The sequence below is a fragment of the Mastigoproctus giganteus genome, chromosome 6 (genome assembly GCF_048544385.1).
Source record: "Mastigoproctus giganteus isolate SK-2022 chromosome 6, ASM4854438v1, whole genome shotgun sequence".
NCBI lineage: Eukaryota > Metazoa > Arthropoda > Arachnida > Uropygi > Thelyphonidae > Mastigoproctus > Mastigoproctus giganteus.
This window is the reverse complement of record NC_143580.1, coordinates 225,561,738-225,582,043: the sequence shown is the minus strand read 5'-3', so window position 1 is coordinate 225,582,043 and position 20,306 is coordinate 225,561,738. Positions and strand designations below refer to the sequence as shown.

Below are 20,306 nucleotides of genomic sequence, written 5' to 3'. Positions count from 1 at the left end.
AATAGGACGAATTCTCACGTATATCTGCATACAAAATGAGTGTTTGGATACGGCCAATTTCCTTAACATAAAGGAAGCTATCCCTTAACCTCCCTCCAACCCTCCCCTCCATATTCTATCCTCCTTCGTGACACTCGGGGTTGAAAACAACCGCGATAGCCATCAGCAGGCAGGTGTAAGACAAAAAAGCGTAAAGTAGTGAAAAGATTAGATGCTAGTGCCACCTGCTGGACGAGTAGTAGGTTCCAACACACCACGAATTAAGGAGTTTAATATAATAATTATTTGGTTCGGTAATGCAAGACGAAAATACAAGATAGGATCAGCGATACGCTCTGTTGTTTGGGAACTGGGGGACGTTGCCTCGATATTTTTCACCTCAGACATGTGTACCTGTGTTTGTTGGATGTCCATTTAGGTACAAGCCACAGTAATTCTCATTACAGCGAGTTTACACGATAAAAACTATTAAAGTCGCCTCGTAATCTAAGTTTAGAGATGTTACCAATGATTTATTATTATCTATTTCTTCTCCTCCGAAGACATCGCCATAAATCTTACTCTGACTTTTTTTTTAATTTTATTTTTTAGCTGGGATAAATGCGCTTGATTAACGATCCCATTAATAAGAGAGAAATGAGATGCAAAGGATGTCTGCAAGGGAATACAGCTGTTCGTTATCACAACGACGTACATTCTAATTAAAAACGGAAGAGGGAAAAAATGTAGAAAAAAAAGGAGCACGTGCTTATTTAGGCTACCCTTGGCATGTCCGACTAGTTTGCGAGGGCTTTTGTATTCATCTCGTTTTGAACACGAACTTCTGAGGGCATGTTTACAAGCAGCGTTAATATGTGGGACTAAACGCCTCTGTGTGTGTGTGTACAAGTTTCACTTTTGTGTAGAAAGGGATAAGCAGGGGTGGGGTGGGGGTAAACAGAAGGCCTTGCGTGTCTAGCATACACAATAATATTGGAGACACGTTTATCTGTGTTTTCTACAACTATAAGGGTGTTGATCCAATAAAAACGTCTTCGGACAATTTAGACAATCAAGCTACTTTTAAATGCATAATTTTAAGCCCTTTCAAATCACTTTAAATTAAGAAAAGGAGTTATAAATTGTTCTATGTCAAGCAAGGGACACTTACACACTTCATCAGCCCTCGGCATCTCTTACTGATTGATATAGATATCGTTTCCGATGTTTAAGGTGTCTGTGATTTTACGGACTGATGCGTCTCCAGTTTTACCAGTGCTACGATATGCAATTCTTTAATATTTTGGTAGCTCGCTATAAAACGCTAACTCCTTTAAACCTTAAAACTCTAAATCCTATAAATCTAGAAACAGAGGGTCCCATAAATCTAGAAATATGGACTCCTATAATTCTAGATATATATAATCCAATAAATTTAAAAACGCTAAATCCTATAAATCTATAAACAGAGGATCCAATAAATTTGAAATATGAACTGCTACAAACTAAAAACGCTGGATCCTATAAAGCTAGGAATATATACACAACACAACTATAATTCTAGAAATATAAACCCCTATAATTCTATAAATATAGACTCCTATAATTCTATATATATATATATATATATATATATATATACAATCCTATAAATCTAGAAACAGAGGATCCCATAAATCTGAAATATGCACTGCTACAAATCTAAAAACGCTGGATCCTATAGAGCTAGAAATATATACACAACTGTAATTTTAGAAATATAGACTCCTATAATTCTAGATATATATATAATCCTATAAATCTAGAAACAGAGGCTCCCATAAATCTAGTAGAATAGACTCCTGTAATCCTTGAAATATATAATCCTATAAATCTAAAAACACTGAATCCTATAAATCTAGAAACAAAGGATCCCATAAATCTGAAATATGCACTGCTACAAAGCTAAAAACGCTGGATCCTATAAAGCTAGAAATATATACACAACTATAATTCTAGAAATATAGTCTCCTTTAATTCTAGAAATATAGACTCCTATAATTCTAGATATATATATAATCCTATAAATCTAGAAACAGAGGCTCCCATAAATCTAGAAATACAGACTCCTGTAATCCTAGAAATCTAAAAACGCTAAATCCTATAAATCTAGAAACAGACGGTCCCATAAATCTAGTAAAATAGACTCCTGTAATCCTAGAAATATATAATCCTATAAATCTTAAACCACTGAGTCCTATAAATCTAAAAACAGAGGATCCCGTAAATCTGAAATATGCACTGCTACAAATCTAAAAACGCTGGATCCTATAAAGCTAGAAATATATACACAACTATAATTCTAGAAATATAGACTCCTATAATTCTAGAAATATAGACTCCTATAATTCTATAATCCTATAAATCTAATAGATAAAAATCTAGATATATATATAATCCTATAAATCTAGAAACAGAGGCTCCCATAAATCTATAAATATAGAGTCCTGTAATCCTAGAAATATATAATGCTATAAATCTAAAAACGCTAAATCCTATAAATCTAAAAACGCTAAATCCTATAAATCTATAAACAGAGGGTGCCATAGATCTAGAAATATACGCTCCAAGAAATATAGACTCCTGTAATTCTAGAAATATGTAATCCTATAAATCTAAAACCTCTAAATTCTATAAATATAGAAACAGAGGATCCCGTATATCTAGAAATATAGATTCCTATAATTCTAGAAATATATAATCCTATAAATCTAAAAACGCTAAATCCTATAAATGGATTTTTGATGATGAAGAACGAGACAGTCATCTGAGAAATTAAATTCTCGTTAAATATTTTTAAGACAGTCCTGGAGCTCTCCGTGGAAATTGTATTTTCGGTGGATACTTTCGGAGATTGCTTGACCAATTTTATCAAGAACAAAAGAGAAAGAAGAAACGAGTCGATGAAGCCATCATTCCAATGCCCATGTATCTAAGGTACCATAGCGACAGAGAAATTGTATCTCCGTGGGAAGATGGAAGGATGATCGTGGATACAGAGGAATGTGACAGATCGCTAATGAAGTAGGGTATAATTACTAGGAGACGAGAGATTCAAAAAGTTCCCCAAAGTTGCCATCAAATAAAAAAAGTAAACCCTCTCCTAAAAGAACGCTGCACGTGACCACAGAACGAAATGAATACAGAACACTCCAAAGTTCAGGATTTCTCAAATGATTAATTAAGAGTATTCTGTAATCACGCTGTAATACAATGGCAATAAATTGAGCAGAAAGATTCGAACTCGAAATTCGTGGTAATCAAGACGAGGATGATGATTTCAACTAATCTTCGATACTTATTTTTTATTGGAGAAGAGATATTTTCTCTTTTCTTTCCACATGCCTCGATTTCTTTAAAGAATAAGGAAAAACTTCCATCGTCACCCAAGGAACACTCAAACGGCTCCCCCAACCGCATTTGGCTCGTACACATCACCAAGTAATTCCATTTTTACCTCGGAGGGAACCTTTATTTGTACATTTTGCAATTCTGCGACTTTCTCTATTGGCTGGTTGCCCAGCTCGTGGCTCGAAGTAATGGAGCTCAAACTCTACCGCTGGCGTTCATTTCTGGGATTTCATTTCGTACACTGGTGTTTTTAGATGATGGAGAAAGGAGGCAATCGGCCGTCTATAAGGGCGATATGTGTATGACGGTTGGAACACGAACAAGACAAGTCGCGTCTCTGATATCTCAACTGTTTAATCAACATCCTTGCCTGTAATAATTCATGAACACTCCCAATTCAAGCGAATTGCTTGAATATTCATATCCCAAAGGGTTTATGTACAGTGGTGAACAAAAAATCGCAACGTGCAATTGTAAGAAATGCTCATCCTACGACCTTATTCATTTAATTAGTGTATTCTTTCTCCTTAAAGACAAATGTCAAAGGAGAAGATAAAAAACGTGTCTTTTAACAGCCAAAGGTGACTATGGCCGGACACCTCTGCTCCTTGTCACACTAAACGAAACCTGTTTTTTAACAACTCCAACCAGTTTCAACTTCCGCGTTCGGCTTAATCGAAATGTCTCTTCCACTATCAGAAGACCTGACAGTCCTTCCAAGGAATCGCTTCCATCACGATAGCCAAAGGGTTAACAATAAACAGCGAACGCTTGTGACTTTTCTAAGCGTAAAACACGTTCTTGAAGACACTATCTGTAGAACAATTTGTTCTCATTGATAGCAGTGTACCTGAGGGCTTTCATACCAAGCAGACGACAGCCTAACCTTCCCAGACCTCTCCCTAACAACTGAGTCCCCCTCTTCCACTTCTATTTTTCTGGAAGATCCCCGTGTAACCACACACCGTGGAAGACAGACAACAGTAACTCGCCATTATGATATTGCTGACCTTCTATTTTGTGACAGGTAAACCGCCTTGTATTTTGAGTCCCCCCCCCAACCTCCCACCCCTCTAAGTCATAATCAAAGTCACGGATCTTACTTCCCATAATGATACACGAGATGAACGCTATTGCACGAGACGTCCGGTTGTACCAGAATAGGTAGGTAGTTCGGTTGGGTTTAGACCGAGAAAAATTTCTCACGAATTCGTTCGGGGGTGACGACTGGTAGTGACGGTGCGTCTGTCAATGTGTCAAGAGAGTGATGCGAAAATAACTATGAATAAGATGAAATTTCCCGCTCGAAAATTATTCACAGCCTCCTGATCTCCACTCCCCCCTCCCAGATAAGTAGTTCTGGCATTTAAAAGCCTTAGGCATGACCGGCCTTACCTTCTGCACAATAACAGCAAGTAGTCAACAGAGGGCGCTGCCTTGCGATGCTTCCTGTACTCCACAGAATGACCGAATTATCAGATACAACGAGTTCACTGACCACCCCAAAGTGTACAATTTCAATTCGATTTTACAAACTTCAAATCTCATTTCCAATTGGGGATAATTCTTAGAAGGATTCAAAAATTTCAGCTGTACAAACAAATAGGAGAAATGGGTACATTTTTGTACCTATTTCTCCATGATTTCCAATAAGCTGTTGTGAATCCATGATCGCTGAATCATGTAGGAAACCATCTGTGGGTATTAGCGTAAGTTAAGCCATAACTGGATTGCGCAGACCTCTGGGAAGAATCAGTAAAATAAAAAATTATTTGCAATGACAGGTTTATTAATTCCTTCTCAGCAACCAGTTGGAAATTTATCTTAATTTACTTGGAAGCATTGACAGGAAAACGTGAAGAAAAATGGGTGTAGTCTGCCAGATTATCCATGCAAATGATGACGTATGTCAGAATGGCCTCCAAAGAGTAAAAGTCCAACTCAATCACTCAGATCCGTAGATGAGCAAATTTTAAATTATAAATTTTCCATGCTTGGACAGTTTAGAAGAGAAACATCAGCCATAAAAAACTAAGGATCCCAGAAATATATAAAAATATCCTATAAATCTAGAAATACAGGATCCTATAAATATAAGCTCCTACATGAATATCAACTCCTCTTACCTTATGGTCGTCCCAGAGTATAAACAGAAAATTTATTTATTTATAAATTTAGAAATATAGAATCCTATAAATCTAGAAGTATAGACTACTATAAATATAGAAATACAGAATTGAATTTATCCTCTAACTGTATGGCCATCCTAGAGTGTAAACAGAAAATTTATTAATTTATAAATCTAGAAATACATAGACTCCTATAAATCTCTAAATTTATCCTCCTATAAATCTATAAATTTAGACACCTATAAATCTGAAAACGCTGGATTCTATAAATTTAGAAGTACAGAATCCTATAAATCTAGGCATATCGACTCCTATAAATCTAGAAATATAGACTCCTATATAAATATAAACTCCTCTGACCTCTGATGGTCAGAGTCCCGGAGTATAAACAGAAAAGTTATTTATTTATTTATAAAGCTAGAAATACAGAAACGTATAAATCTAGAAATATAGACTTCTATAAATCTATAAATTTATCCTCCTATAAATCTATAAATTTAGACTCCTTTAATTCTATAAATTTAGACTCCTATAAATCTATAAATTTTTCCTGCTATAAATCTTAAAAACCTAAATTTGGATCCTCTAAATTTAGAAGTACAGAATCCTATAAATCTAGGCATATAGACTCCTATAAATCTAGAAATATAGACTCCTATATAAATATAAACTCCTCTGATCATATGGTCGTCCCGGAGTATAAGCAGAAAATTTATTTATTTATTTATAAATTTAGAAATATAGAATCCTATAAATGTAGAAATTTAGACTCGTATAAATCTAGAAATTTATCTTGCTATAAATCTAGAAATTTATACGCCTATAAATCTCGGCATACAGACTCCTATAAATCTAGAAATATAGACAAAAATGCAGGATCGTATAAATCTAGAATTATCGAGTCCTATAAATCTAAAAACACTGGATCCTATAAATTTATAAAAAAATAATCCTATAAATCTAGGTATACAAACTATAAATCTAGAAATACAATCCTATAAATCTAGAAATATAAACTCCTCTGCCCACATGGTCATACTGGAGTATAAATAGAAAATTTATTTATTTATAAATCTAGAAATATAAGAATCCTATAAATAGGAGTCAATAGAAATATAGACTCCTATAAATCTATAAATTTATCTTTCTATAAATCTAGAAATTTAGACGCCTATAAATCTCGGAATACAGACTATAAATCTAGAAATATAGACTCCTGTAAATCTAAAAACGCTGCACTCTGTAAATCTAGAAATGTAGAATTCTATAAATATAGAAATATAGAATTCTATAAATGTAGAAATATAGACTCCTATAAATTTAAAAATATTTACTCCTATAAATCTATAAACAGAGATCTCATAAATGCAGAAATAGAGAATCCCATAAATGTAGGAACAGAGGATTATAGAAATATAAAATCTGAATTATTCTACTGAATTCCGAAAACTAGCATTCCAAATACAAGTGCTGTTCAGTAAGTAGTGGAACACTTCAGGTGTACCTGCAAAAATGAGCTACCCTGTCTCCTTTTATTAATAACCTATGGGAATACTACTCACGAATACGTATACAAGGTAGGGTTTCCACTACTTTTTGAACAAACCTTGTATCGAACGTACATTGTATTATATATATTTAATAAATATTTTTTCTAATGAAAGTTATTAGAGATTTGATAAATAAATCTTCTTCATGGTGTTCCTAGAACTTATTTTGAAACTAGAAGTCAGTTAAGCTTGAGGATTAGGGTTTTAAATCCCAGTAAATCGCTGAGACAGACCACAAAAAAATCTAAATCATTAACTGGTCACGAGCATCCATTTTCTTAGGATTTCAGAGTTTTAAGTGAAAGTCTACTGTACCGGCCTGTTTCATTATGAAATCCTACAACGTCTTAAAAATATCTTTCGAAGAATTGGATTCTCCCCGAAAAGTTCCAGTGAATAATCCTCCATGATCTCACCAAGCGACAGAAGGAAGATGTGACAGAAAAATTCCGACCACCATTCCAACTATCAAACACTGCCTAGGGGCTCGTTCCCTAGAGAGCAAAATTTGACAGGTTTTCCTCCGTCTTAGACCTTGAACGCGGTAATCGGTAAACGCCCACTTTTCGTTGACATAATCGAATTTCGTCTCGGATCTTGAGCCGGAAATTGAATTATGGCTAGAAGAGGGTGAAAAATTTACAGATCAATGAAAATATGTCCTTCATCTAAGTACACACAGACATTAGGCAAAATGGAGCAGAAGGCCCTAAATGCTAAATAGATCTAAACTTACCAGAGGACGAAAAAAAATTGGCAATTCGATGCTCTAATACGAAATGGCAATTGAAAATTATTGGCAAATTGCCAATCGTGCCCATCATCTGCTAGTTTAGCTGTTTACAATGTTTCTAACAATTTATAATTTCCAGAAAGTTTACAAGACCATAAATGGAATACAATTTATGTGATTGTGATCCCAATACCTTGTACAAAGCACACGAACGTAATATACAGCAGACGAATATAATAAGCGAGTGTATATTCTATTCGTCTGCTGTGCATAGGAATAGAATGTACACTCGCATATTCTTATTCGTCTGCTCTGCACAAGAATAGAATGTATATTCGCATATTCTAATTCGTCTGCTCTGTACAAGAACGCGTCCACCTCCACAAACTCAACAAGAAGGGAACATCAAACATGGGCCTTTTTTCCTTGATTTTGATTTGTTATCCAACGATGTCCATCTGAAACAACTTAATGAAACTGGGAGATCCAGCAGAGGACGCTTTCTACTATTTTGATTTATCAATTCAAAAAAAAAATATAATGTCAAATAGAGGACCCTTTTCTATAATTTTGGTTTTTATCAAGAAAGCATCCATCTCCATCAACAAAAATGGAACCTCAAACAGGGGACGTTTTCCTAAGATTTTGATTTGTTATCAAAGATGTCCATCTGAAACCACTTAAGGAAACTGGAAGATCAAAGAGGACGTTTTCAACTATTTTGATTTATCAATTCAAAAAATATAAGGTCAAATAGAGGACGTTTTTCTACAATTTTGATTTTTATCAAGGAAACATCCATCTCCATCAACAAAAATGGAGATGGATGCTTTCTTGATCCTTTCTCCATCAACAAAAATGGAATCTTAAACAAGATTTGTTATCAAAGATGTCCATCTGAAACAACTTGATGAAACTGGAAGATTAATCAGAGGATGTTTTCTACTATTTTGATTTATCAATTCAAAAAATATAAGGTCAACTAGAGGACGTTTTTCTACGATTTTGATTTTTTTATCAAGAAAGTATCCATCTCCACCAACTCAACAAAAATCGACGTCAAAGAGATTTATTTTCTGAGATTTTGATTTGTTATCAAGCAACCATCTCAAACAACTGGAAGATCAAACAGAGGGCATTTTCTACTATTTTAATTTATCAATTCAAAAAATATAAGGTCAAATAGAGCACCTTTTCTAAATTTCGATTTTTATCAAGAAAGCATCTATCTCCATCAACAAAAATGGAACCTCAAATAGGGGACTTTTTTCCTAAGATTTTGATTTGTTATCAAAGATGTCCATCTGAAACAACTTAACGAAACCGGAAGATCAAACAGAGGACATTTTCTACTTTGATTTGTTATCAAGAATGCATTAATCTCAACTCAACGAAGATGGAGATCAAATGATTTTGATTCGTTACCAAAGATGTAACCATTATTGAAATCAATATTATTTTTAACACTCACCAGTTGTTGACTTGAAGTATGGTGAGGCCTGTGTCCTGTGCCAACTGTTTTTTCTGATCCTCCGAAGGATAGGGATGCTGTAAAACACAATTGAAAAGAAAAGATATAAAATCGTTTGAAAAATCCATTCTTAGCTATCTTAATTATTTTTATTAATTTTTTTTAAAAGAATTCTTTCGGCCCAGCAATTTTTGATAGATGTTTAAATAAATGGCCCATACCAAATCGTATTTAAAAAAAAAAAATCAAAGAAGAATTAAATACGTATAATGAAAGCTGGGTTGGTTTAAAATTGTGAATTATCGCGACAGGGGCATATTTACTCGCATCTAAACTGCGATCATTATCAGCTTTAGATCTCGCTTAATTAAAATTAATTAAGCAATTAATTTCCGAAAACTCGTAAGGTTGCTCTCGGACGCACATTAGCGAACGCCAAAATAGCCTATCGACTTCAAAAACAAAACAGGAGAAAAGAAAAGAGAAAAAATCGAAATGCTCGCCAGATTTCACGTGTGGCCATAATCTTACATAAACAATCCCAGAAAATATTCGTAATATTTTAGAAGTACACCCATGATGGGGATAAATACCAGCTTGGAATGCGCAGAAAAGATGGCAAGATGGTATGCGAATGCCATGACAGTAACCCTCCATTAAGAATTCTAAGCGTCCAAGGACTCACGTTTCTTTGCAGATTAATATGGTAAGAATGGTACATTTTTGAACACCTATATTTATTCAAAGTAATCCTGGTTTTTAGCCTTTTAAATTATCCTTGTATAGAAGGTCTGCATCAACCACAAATTCTTAAGTTCCTTGGAGAAGTTAAAGAGCACCAAATTCTTTTTTTTCTTTTCTTTTGGGGGATGATAAATAATCCGTCAGGGATCTTTTTGATGTTATTTGGCTCTCTAATAATTTTTCTAATTCGATAGAAGTCTCCGTTAGCATTTTCAGACACTTATGATAATTTTTCGGGCACACTGAGTCAGGGCGTCTTCATTCTTTCTTATCTTAAACTCCATCCTGGAACATTAACTGTATATCAAGACCAAAGTAATGGTTCTAAGCTTAGAGGAGGGCGCAAAGCAGGCGAGGAGAAAACTACCCCACAAATGTTTACAATAAAGAATTTTTGTGCTATGAAAATGTTTTCGGAAAGGCTTGGAGCTGGCTGATAATGGTCCATTACATCCCCTCTTCAGTTGACGAGGGATTAACATAAATGCACCTGCTCACTCATAAAAATCTACCTTCGACTTGGCTATATTTGAGTTAAACTATAAATTCAGCCCAATTGTGTTCAAATAGCCTAATTTGTGCCAAAATCAACCTAAATGTTTAATGTAGTCTGATTTTTCCTGAAATTGTAAAACCGGCTGTTGAACACAACCCCATTCTTATAAGAAAAAGCCAAAAATCTGCAAAATTTAACCTATTAGGTATAAAATAAACCCAAGCGTGTTAAAATGGCTATTTTTTGGAGATTAAGCCAAAATATTTTAAACTGGCCATTTTTCTGGAATAACCAAAATGTGCTAAAATTATTATTTTTCTCGGGAATAAGCCAAAATTTGTTAAAATAACCATTTTTCAGTAATATTCCAAAATGCGTAAAAATGGCTGTTTTTATGGAATAATGGCACTAGCCATTTTTCGGGGAATAATAAATCAAAATGTGTTAAAATAACCATTTCTAAGTAATTCGAAATGTGTTAAATGGTCATTTTTCTGGAATAAACCAAAATGTGTTAAAATAGCCATTTTTCTGAGAATTGCCATTTTTCTGCCAAAATATGTTAAAAAGGCAATTTTTCTGGAATAATCCAAAATTTACTAGAATGATGAATTTTCGGAGAATAAGTTAAATGTCTTAAAAATTGCCCTTTTTTTAATTTTTCAGTCATGATCCAAAATGTGTTAAAATTTTCTTAGAATAAGCCAAAATGTATTATTAAATGGCCATTTTTCAGGAATAACTCAAAATGTGCTAAAGTTAGCATTTTTTTTCTTGTTTATACTTTGGCACGACCACCAGGTCAGTGGAGTTTTCAATAAATCATCATACAAACATTAATGGTATTTAGCAATGAGAGACTTGAACACTGGTCAACTCAAAGAGGGCGTGCTACTGCCCTCACACTCCTGACCACTCCGGGAATAAGTCAAAAATCAGGCCTGGGAAATAAGCCAAAATTTGTGAAAATAAACATTTTTCAGTAATAAATCAAAATGTGTTAAAGTGGTCATTTTTCTGCAATAAGCCAAAATGTAATAAAATGGACATTTTTCTCAAAAATGATCCAAAATGTGTTAAAATGGCTATTTTCCTGGAATAAGCCAAAAGGTGTTTAATGGCTATTTTCTCCTAATGGCCCAAATGTACTAAAATGGCCACTTTCTGGAATTTTTCAGTAATAGCGCAAAATTTATTAAAATGGTCATTTTCCTGGAATAAGCCAAAATATGTTAAATGGCTATTTTTTCGGTAATAATCCAAAATGTGTTAAAATGACCATTTTTTTGGAAATAAGTCAAAATACGTTAAATGGCCACTTTCTGGAATGTTTCAGTAATATCCCAAAATGTGTTAAAATAATAGATTTCCTGGAAAAAGCCAAAATGTGCTAGAATGGCCAATTTCCAGTACTCATCCAAAATGTGAAAATGTGTTAAAATAACCATTTTTTTCGGAAATAATCCAAAATGTGTTAAAATGGCCACTTTCTGGAATAGGCCAAAATAATTAAAATGGCTATTGTTCCAACATAAACTAAATTTGTTAACATAACCAAATAGCCAAATTTTTACACATTTTTCCAGAATTTGTCCAAACGTGACAAAAGAACCAAATTTGGTTAGGTAAAAAGCCAATTTGAGTGGGCAATAAACAATTATATTAAAAAATCCAATTTCAGTAGGAATAAGCCGAAATTAATATTGCGTTTCCAAATGGAGGAACAAAGTTGACAAGATACATTAATTTAGTTTTGCTGGCCTTTTCTACTCTTTTCAAAACTTGTGAATTTTCAATTACGATTGACTGGAATCAGGGGGAGGAGAACATCTGCTTTATTCCTGGGATTGGTACCGATGTACCAGTGGGGTTGTTAAAATACATCCAGGGTTCAGTTGCTCCACAAACATCTCACACTTTTGACTTCCCCCGAAACTGTCAAGCATTATGACTGCATGCAGGCCACTGACCAAATATATGATGACATCAGAGCGAATCCGTCACTTATTTTTCTCGCCACCACCTCCCAGATCTGACAATGCAGCGTTCATGTCTGGTTTGAAGAGGGGGAGTGGAAAGAAAAGGGGGGTAAAGGGATCGCCATAAATCGAGGCCCTAACAAGCACGGTGGCCAGTTTGTGATATGTATGACAGGTAATTTGTGTGATTCTTCAGGTGGAAGGACGCCACCCATGACAAGCCGACACCATCCTGTCTGTCTCCACCCTCTTTTCTCATCCTTTGTTCGTCTGTTTGTGCGTCAGTTTGAGCTTCTTTTTTTCTTTTCGTGCCCCTCGCTTCAGTTGTACTTAGAGAGCGCTGTTACCTTGATTATTTAATTGCCTTTTTAATGTCGGATTAAACGGATTAAGATAATTAAAAGAGATTTTATATGAATTATTGGATTATAAGGGATTAATGGAAGAGGGGGAGGGTAAATTCTCCGATTGGTGACGCCAATCAAAGAATACGAAAGAGTTCTAAAGGGACGGATCCTTACAAGATATTTTTCTCTGGATGGAAGTAAAGTCTGAAGGAGAAAAGTCACTGAACTTATGTATGCATCCGCGTGTGCTGTGGATGTAGGAGATGGGGGGGGAGCTGTAAGATGGCTGAAAAGCTAAAACAAACAGCGATTTTCTTTCCGGTTTGCTTACCTCGCACCCAGATCAAGCTAGTGCAGTAGTGCTAATGCACCTGATATCTAAGTGATGCTGGAAAACGAACAGTAAGCAACCCCCCTTTTCTCCAAACACACCACCACCGTCTCCTTAAAGAATATCCTGTGGCAATCCCACCACCTGCTAGTGCTTAATGCGAATATCGAGCTCTTATTGTGCTACTTTCTTCCCATAGATTTGCATCCATAAGCTTAAAGTACTTTCTCTCTTTTACACCCCCACCTTTCTAGCCCTCCCTGCTAACGCGGATAGTGCAACCCTCCCCGCCTCAACAGAGCAGCAGCAGCAGCAGCAGCAGATAAACTTACATTTTTAGGAGCAGAAGGAGATTAAAAATAAATGCAGTTTTCCAATGGCGTGTTATTACCCAGTGCAGCCTTCTAAATATGAAACAACGAAAACGCATTTGAAGTCATTAAGGTGTTAGGCTTCTCTGACAGTTTTATGTGGGATGTCTAAACACGATTATTCCCTCCAAGGCAATCCGGGAACGTCTATAGATGGAGGATGGAGCCCCGTATCGGAAAAGGGTTATTATTAATGCTTACGCTTACACCATGCACCAACCTCACGAGGAGAAAGATGCGCCCAGAGAGGTTTTAAAACTAATCAAATTTTTCTTTCCCTAACACTAGGGGCCCCGGCTTGTTGGAAAAGTGTGCGGACTTATTGAAGAAGCTGGTAGCTATCATTTACCACAGTTTCGACTTAGTGAGGTTTGATTTATCGAGGTTTTTTTGCCCCCCGTTGGTTGAATCTTTCCATCGGCCACCCATCGTTGAATGGTAGATTCATCCATAAATGCATGCAGGAACATCTCTCCATTGGCTGTGCTGAACAGGCAGGAAGTTTGCAGCTGTTTTACATAAACTACTCAGTTTCTATTCGTGTGGGAGTTAAGATGGTACCCTAGGAGACATACACTGTCTTCTGGAAAGTATCAGACTTTGATATTCCATCTGGTTAGCAGAGAAAATGGTTAACTGAGAGTTAAATGATTTTGGCATTAATATTTATGGTGTTCCACCCGACACCCGTTAACTAGGCCCCAATATGAAAAATTCTAATAAAAATCCTATCCGTCTTGACGAGACTCGTAACCGGTCCCTTTTAAAGATTGTAACCATCGTGTACTCGCTGGAGAGGGTCTTTATGAAGTACTACAGACCGCTTTAATTTATCTTTGAGATATCCAGAGTCAAAAAGCACCATTAGTAGATGATTGGTACAGGCAAGAAGTTGTAAACTGTGTCAATCCCAAGTGGAGAATATGTAACTTTTTATTTCTAGGAAACAATGCTTAAGACACCTTTTACTAATATCTTAATGTTCCTTGGCTTACAGTCCCCTGATTTGTCTTCTATTGGCCAAATCTGGGCCTCTAACTTAGAGCTAAGTACCAGCCAAAGGGAATGATTAACCAACGGAACGAGAGGATACCAGACACCTTTTTGTTGCACTACCAAGAACCATAATGGCTCTGGTTTCCCACGTTAATCGATATCCTTTCTTCTGATGCTGAGATGACATGGTTTTTCATCCCGGAACCTCGGGCTTTTCATTCAGCAAACGACACATCGATATAAACACGATTACAAACGCAATACACTGATCCCTCACAGCCTTAGTTGCTTGGGCGCTTAAAACATACATCAAACTATATTAAATTTTGAAATTTATCTTCGTTTACTAAACCAGACCATAAAAAACAAAATGGCGGTTGAACGTTGCCTCGTGTACTAGCTTAATCAATCTGTAAAAGTGAACTTGTTTTGGTACCTACTTCATTCGGCGTACTAATAGACTGGTTCAGTACTCCCCACCCCCTTCCTCCCCTTGAACGATTGTCTCAAGACGCTAATGATGCTTAAAAGCGTAACCCACTTTTACAAGTTTCTCCAATGCCATCATTAGATGACACAACAACCCAATTATGACATCACCTCGGATAATCGAATACATAAAAACACAAATCCATCAAAACCCCAGTTAATAAACGCGCTTGTAATTTGTAAACGGACCCATTAGAAATTGATTTTTATCACTTGGAGATAAGCTTTGTATCCAAGAGCCCTTGTACCCTTGGTCCCTTTTGAGTTTAATAGAACATGAGACGCATGCGTGAATGGTATTTTCAAAAAAAGATACTATTGAGCAATAATTTAACAGTAGACAGTGACAAACCTCTTGCCACAGTAGATTTCGAGCTATCATGACCCACGTGTCCCCTCCTACGGCCCCCTCCTATATCAACACATCGGAACACGATTCGCCCTTGTAGCACTCTCTTTACTGCGCCTTTCATGTCAGAATCCCAGCAACCCTGACAGTTTTAGTATTCATAAAACGAACATATTTCATCACCCAAACGGCTTGCGACATTGGACCTTTTGTGTGCCAAAGAAAGTCAACTGCTTTCGGAGAACAAGAGTAGTAAATCAAAAGTGGATAAGGCGCATGAGGTAATCTCAGTGTCTGTTAAGTAGCGATTTTGGCGTGCGTTTTACAAGTTGCTAAACACGCTCACATAATAGCATCAGATGTAGTTCTCTCTCTTGACCACACACCTTTTTATACATTTTTTTAAACAACCCTGCAGGTGATATTAGCCATCACAGTTTGCAGAAGACTGTATTTCGTTCTAAATTCCCTGTTTAGCGCTATTATCGTGCAAATAAGTGAGCAGAATGGGACTATTTTTCAAGGAAATTGACTAGAAATACATCACGCGGTACCATTTTTGAAAATAAACAAGCGATGGTATCTCGTCTGCTATAAAAAGAGCAGACGAGATACCAACCGAGCTTGTAATAAGCAAAATGTAACAATGTCTCGATGGAATTGACTGGAAATGTGTCAGCTTTACTGGAAATAGAAAAGTGATGGTATCTCGTCTGCTTAAATAGACGAGTAGAACGCGAAATGTAACAATGTTTCGAAAAAATTCACTAGGAACTTGTCGCTTGGCACGATTTCCGAAACAGACAAGTGATAGCATCTCGTCTGCTTAAACAATCAAATCAGTGCACAAAATGTAACAATTATTCCATGAAAATGACTCTACTGTCACGCGTACGCTTCACGTATTGCCATTTTTGGAAATAGACGATAACAGTTGATCTGCTGATAAGTTACGCAAAATACTGCAGTTTTGTGGAAATGTATCAGGTATCAGCTTGAAGAAATGTAACAATGTTTCGAAGAAATTCACTAGTAACGTGTCCCTTGGCACCATTTCTGAAACAAATGAGTGGTAGTATCTCGTCTGCTTAAACAAATCAGTATATAAAATGTAACAATTATTCAACAAGTGATAGCATCTCGTCTGTGTAAACAATCAAATCAGCACACAAAATGTACCAATTATTCGATGAAAATGACTAAACTGTTACGCGTATGCGTCACGTGTTGCCATTGTTGGAAATAGACACGTGATAACAGCTCTTCTGCTGTCAAATAATTCAAAATCCTGCAGTTTTGTTGAAATGTATGACGTGATCAGCTTGAAGAAATGTAGCAATGTTTCGAAGAAATTCAGTAGTATCGTATCACTTGGCACAATTTTTGAGACAGACGAGTGATAGCATCTCGTCTGCTTAAACAAGGAAATCAGTATGCAAAACGTAACAATTATTCAACGAGTGATAGCATCTCGCCTGCTTATGTAATCAAATCAGTACACAAAATGTAACAATTATTCGACAAGTGATAGCATCTCGTCTGCTTAAACAATGAAAGCAGTTCACAAAATGTAACAATTATTCGCGGGAAATGGCTAAGCAGTCATGTGTATGCTTGACAGTGCTTCCATTGTTGGAAATGGACACGTGAAACAGCTCATCTGCTGATGAATATCGCAAAATAATGGTTTTGTTGAATGTATCACGTGATGAGCTTGAAGAAATGTAACAATGTTTCGAAGAAATTCACTAGGAACGTGTCACTTGGCAACATTTCTGAAACACACAGTTAATAGTCATCTCGTATGCTTAAACAATCAAATCAGTACGCAAAATGTAACAATTATTCGGTGAAAATGATTTAACTGTAACGTGTAGGCTTCACGTGTTGCCATTGTTGGAAACAGACACGTGATAACAGTTGATCTGCTGATAAATAAAGCAAACTACTTGTTTTGTTGAAATGTATCTCGTCTGCTTATGCAATCAAATCAGTACACAAAATATAACAATTATTAGACGAAAATGACTAAACTGTAACGTGTATGCTTCACGTGTTGCCATTGTTGCAAATAGGCACATGATACCAGTTGATCTGCTGACAAGTAACACAAAATACTGCAGTTTTGCTAAATGTATCACGTGATGAGCTTGAAGAAATGTAACAATGTTTCGAAGAAATTCACTAGAAACTTGTCACTTGGCACCATTTCTGAAACAGACAAGCGATAACATCTCGTCTGCTTAAACAATCAAATCAATATACAAAATGTAACAATTATTAGATGAAAATGACTAAACTGTCACGCGTATGCTTCACTTCGCGTGTTGCCTTTGTTGGAAACAGACACGTGATAACAACTGATCTGTTGACAAATAATTCAAAATACTGCAGCTTTGTTGAAATGTAACAACGTTTCGAAGAAATTCACAAGGAAATTCACAAGTCATTTGGCGCCATTTCTGCAACAGACAAAGTGATAGCATATCGTCTGCTTGAACAATCAAATCAGTTCACAAAATGTAACAATTATTCGGTGAAAATGACTAAACTGTGACGCGTATGCTTTACGTGTTGCCATTGTTAGAAATAGACACGTGATAACAGTTGATCTTCTGACAAATAACGCAAAATACTGCAGTTTTGTTGAAATGTATCACGTGATGAGCTTGAACGTTTGCCATTTTTCAAGATATAATTCCAAATTTTTTTGTAAAATAAATCTAATATTTTTTTTAGAAATTGCCAAAAATCCTTGGAAGCAGCGCGTGTTCTTTCCTCTACCTAAAATGGGCGCAAAAAAAAAAAAAAAAAATCATGTCGATGTTGAAATCATTAGAGTGACCCGGTCGTCTTTGGCCAAACTCAAACTGCAATATATCCTTCAACAGAGCGCTCCTGGCTCATGTCTAACTCCTTACAGCGTAGGAGCATCATGTTTCTGAGTCTCAGTCCAGAGAGAGAGAGAGAGAGAGTTGGTGTTTGTGTGCTGGGTACCGGGGGGGGGGAGGAGAGGCAATAATTAATGTGTCTCCTCAGCCGTCGGGCTCCCCACCATTTGCGACATCCCCTTAAGCGTATTAGGACCTATAAATCAGGCCTGACTGAGAGACGTGGGTTTAGCGACAGATGTCCCCACTAGCTTGGTCTGGAAGCGAGGTTGCTCACCACTCTGGTGTAAGGTGACAAAAACGTGAAGGTCTTAACTCGACCCCCTTTCCTCCCTACCCCACATTCCCCCCTAGAAAAACAAGAAACAAAAAAAAAGATAGAACTTGAAACAAAAACGGATTCTTACATCCGAAGCCCTGTAGGAGAAAAACATTATTTTTATTTGTTAGGCAAATGTTGAGGTGACTGTGGCGAGTAGCGCATCGTTCGAAAGCTTCCATACAAATCGAGTTTAAAATTACTTTAAATTATATCTCTCGGTCTTTAAGGAGAACAGCCTCCTCTGTAATAAATTAATCGAGTTTAATTAATTTTTTTCTGCAATATTTAATTCAAATATGTAAAATCAAACTGCTCCTAAATGGCGCTGCTGAGAAACCTTCAGAATAAAACAATCTTAAACAGAACGTATTACTCCAAAGGGGGGGGGGTAATAGGAGAATGTCTCTTAAACTGTTTCAACTGTTGCCGATGGTGTATTTTCAGATGCATCTTTAAAAATTCGTTTGTACTGAACCAATCTCCTGTTAAAAGACTCCTACCTCCCACAGTAATGAAGGAATGTTTCATTAAGCCCAGTAATCAAGCTCCCGCTTTTCACTTAACTCCCAACGTACAATTCTCAATTTTCAAAATCGCTTATAACACAATTTTTTCTCCTTCAATTACATTTTTCTCCTTTTTTTTTCTTTTTATTCGGTTTATGGAAGCGCTTAGTAGAGTAGCCTTCATTAGGGATGAAATTAAAATTAAATCTTCTTCCCCGCAAACCCATTCTCCATCTGTAGGGCAAAACAAATTCCTGATTATTCGAATTATGTATAAGGAGAGGGATGTTCTTAAGGGGAGGAGGGGGAGGTGAAATATCCCTCTTCCATTTATTTTCTTTAACCACTGTTAATTATATGGTTTGGTGCTCCTTGATTAAGAAAAGGTTGCGTGTAATTTAAAATGATGCAAGATGCAAATTCACTAAGGACAAGATGGTTAAAAGATGTATTCGAAACGCGGGGAGAGAAAGACAGATCAGCAGACAAGCGATGAACGTAGATAGACAGAAAGAGAGAGAGAATGATGATAGGTGGAGCGGTAGAGTGAAAGAGATTGATGAGAATTATGAAGACCTTGAAGTTGGGAATAGCTGTTAAGATCCTTTGGATCGTCAAGATAGAAGACAGGGGGTTGTCGTAAATGGTCAGTCTTCTAGGTGAGTCAATGGTCAACTGGTCAAGTATTGGGTCCACTCCTGCTTCTGATTTTCATAGATATTGACGAGGGTGTTCGAGGGAGCTGTCAACGTTCGCTGATGATTTGAAGATGGAATGGATGGTCAACAACTCTGGCCAGTCCATGGGGCTTCAAAAATACTTGGATGGCTTGCATATATTGTCCATGCAGTGTAAATAGGACAGAAGTGGAGTTGGTTTAAAGGGCCATCAGATTAGTGATGAGTTTGAATCGATGCTCATGTGGAGAACTGCTTAGGTGTGGACTGCAAAGTTTGACAAGCAGACATTTAAGGGGAGGGCTGATTGAGGTGTGTAAGGCACTCAAGCGATGGAGTAAAATGAATGGTCTGTTCTCCCTTGTGGGCCACCCAAGAACCAGGGAATACAAATATAAAATATCAGGGCCTAACAGAAGATTGAATCTCATGAAGTTCATCTATGGGCAGCGGGTTGTCTAATGCTCGAGTAAGTTGTCTGCCAAGTGACATGGGGAGTAAGGAGCTGGCTAAGTTCTAAGTGCAATTAGTGGTTATCTTACTGCCTCGACTGAAG

The 20,306-nt window shown here is 36.4% G+C and overlaps 1 protein-coding gene across 3 annotated transcripts in view; it reads right to left on the bottom strand.

Annotated features, from left to right (window-relative positions):
* The window catches only part of LOC150085037 (homeobox protein Meis1-like), a 247,349-nt gene that overhangs the window by 88,733 nt on the left and 138,310 nt on the right, over positions 1-20,306 (bottom strand). For all 3 annotated transcript variants that reach the window (XM_090376745.1, XM_090376747.1, XM_090376746.1), the window contains exon 8: positions 9,253-9,329. In XM_090376745.1, coding sequence (XP_090232871.1) covers positions 9,253-9,329 — 77 coding nt within the window. The remainder of the gene's footprint in view (positions 1-9,252; positions 9,330-20,306) is intronic.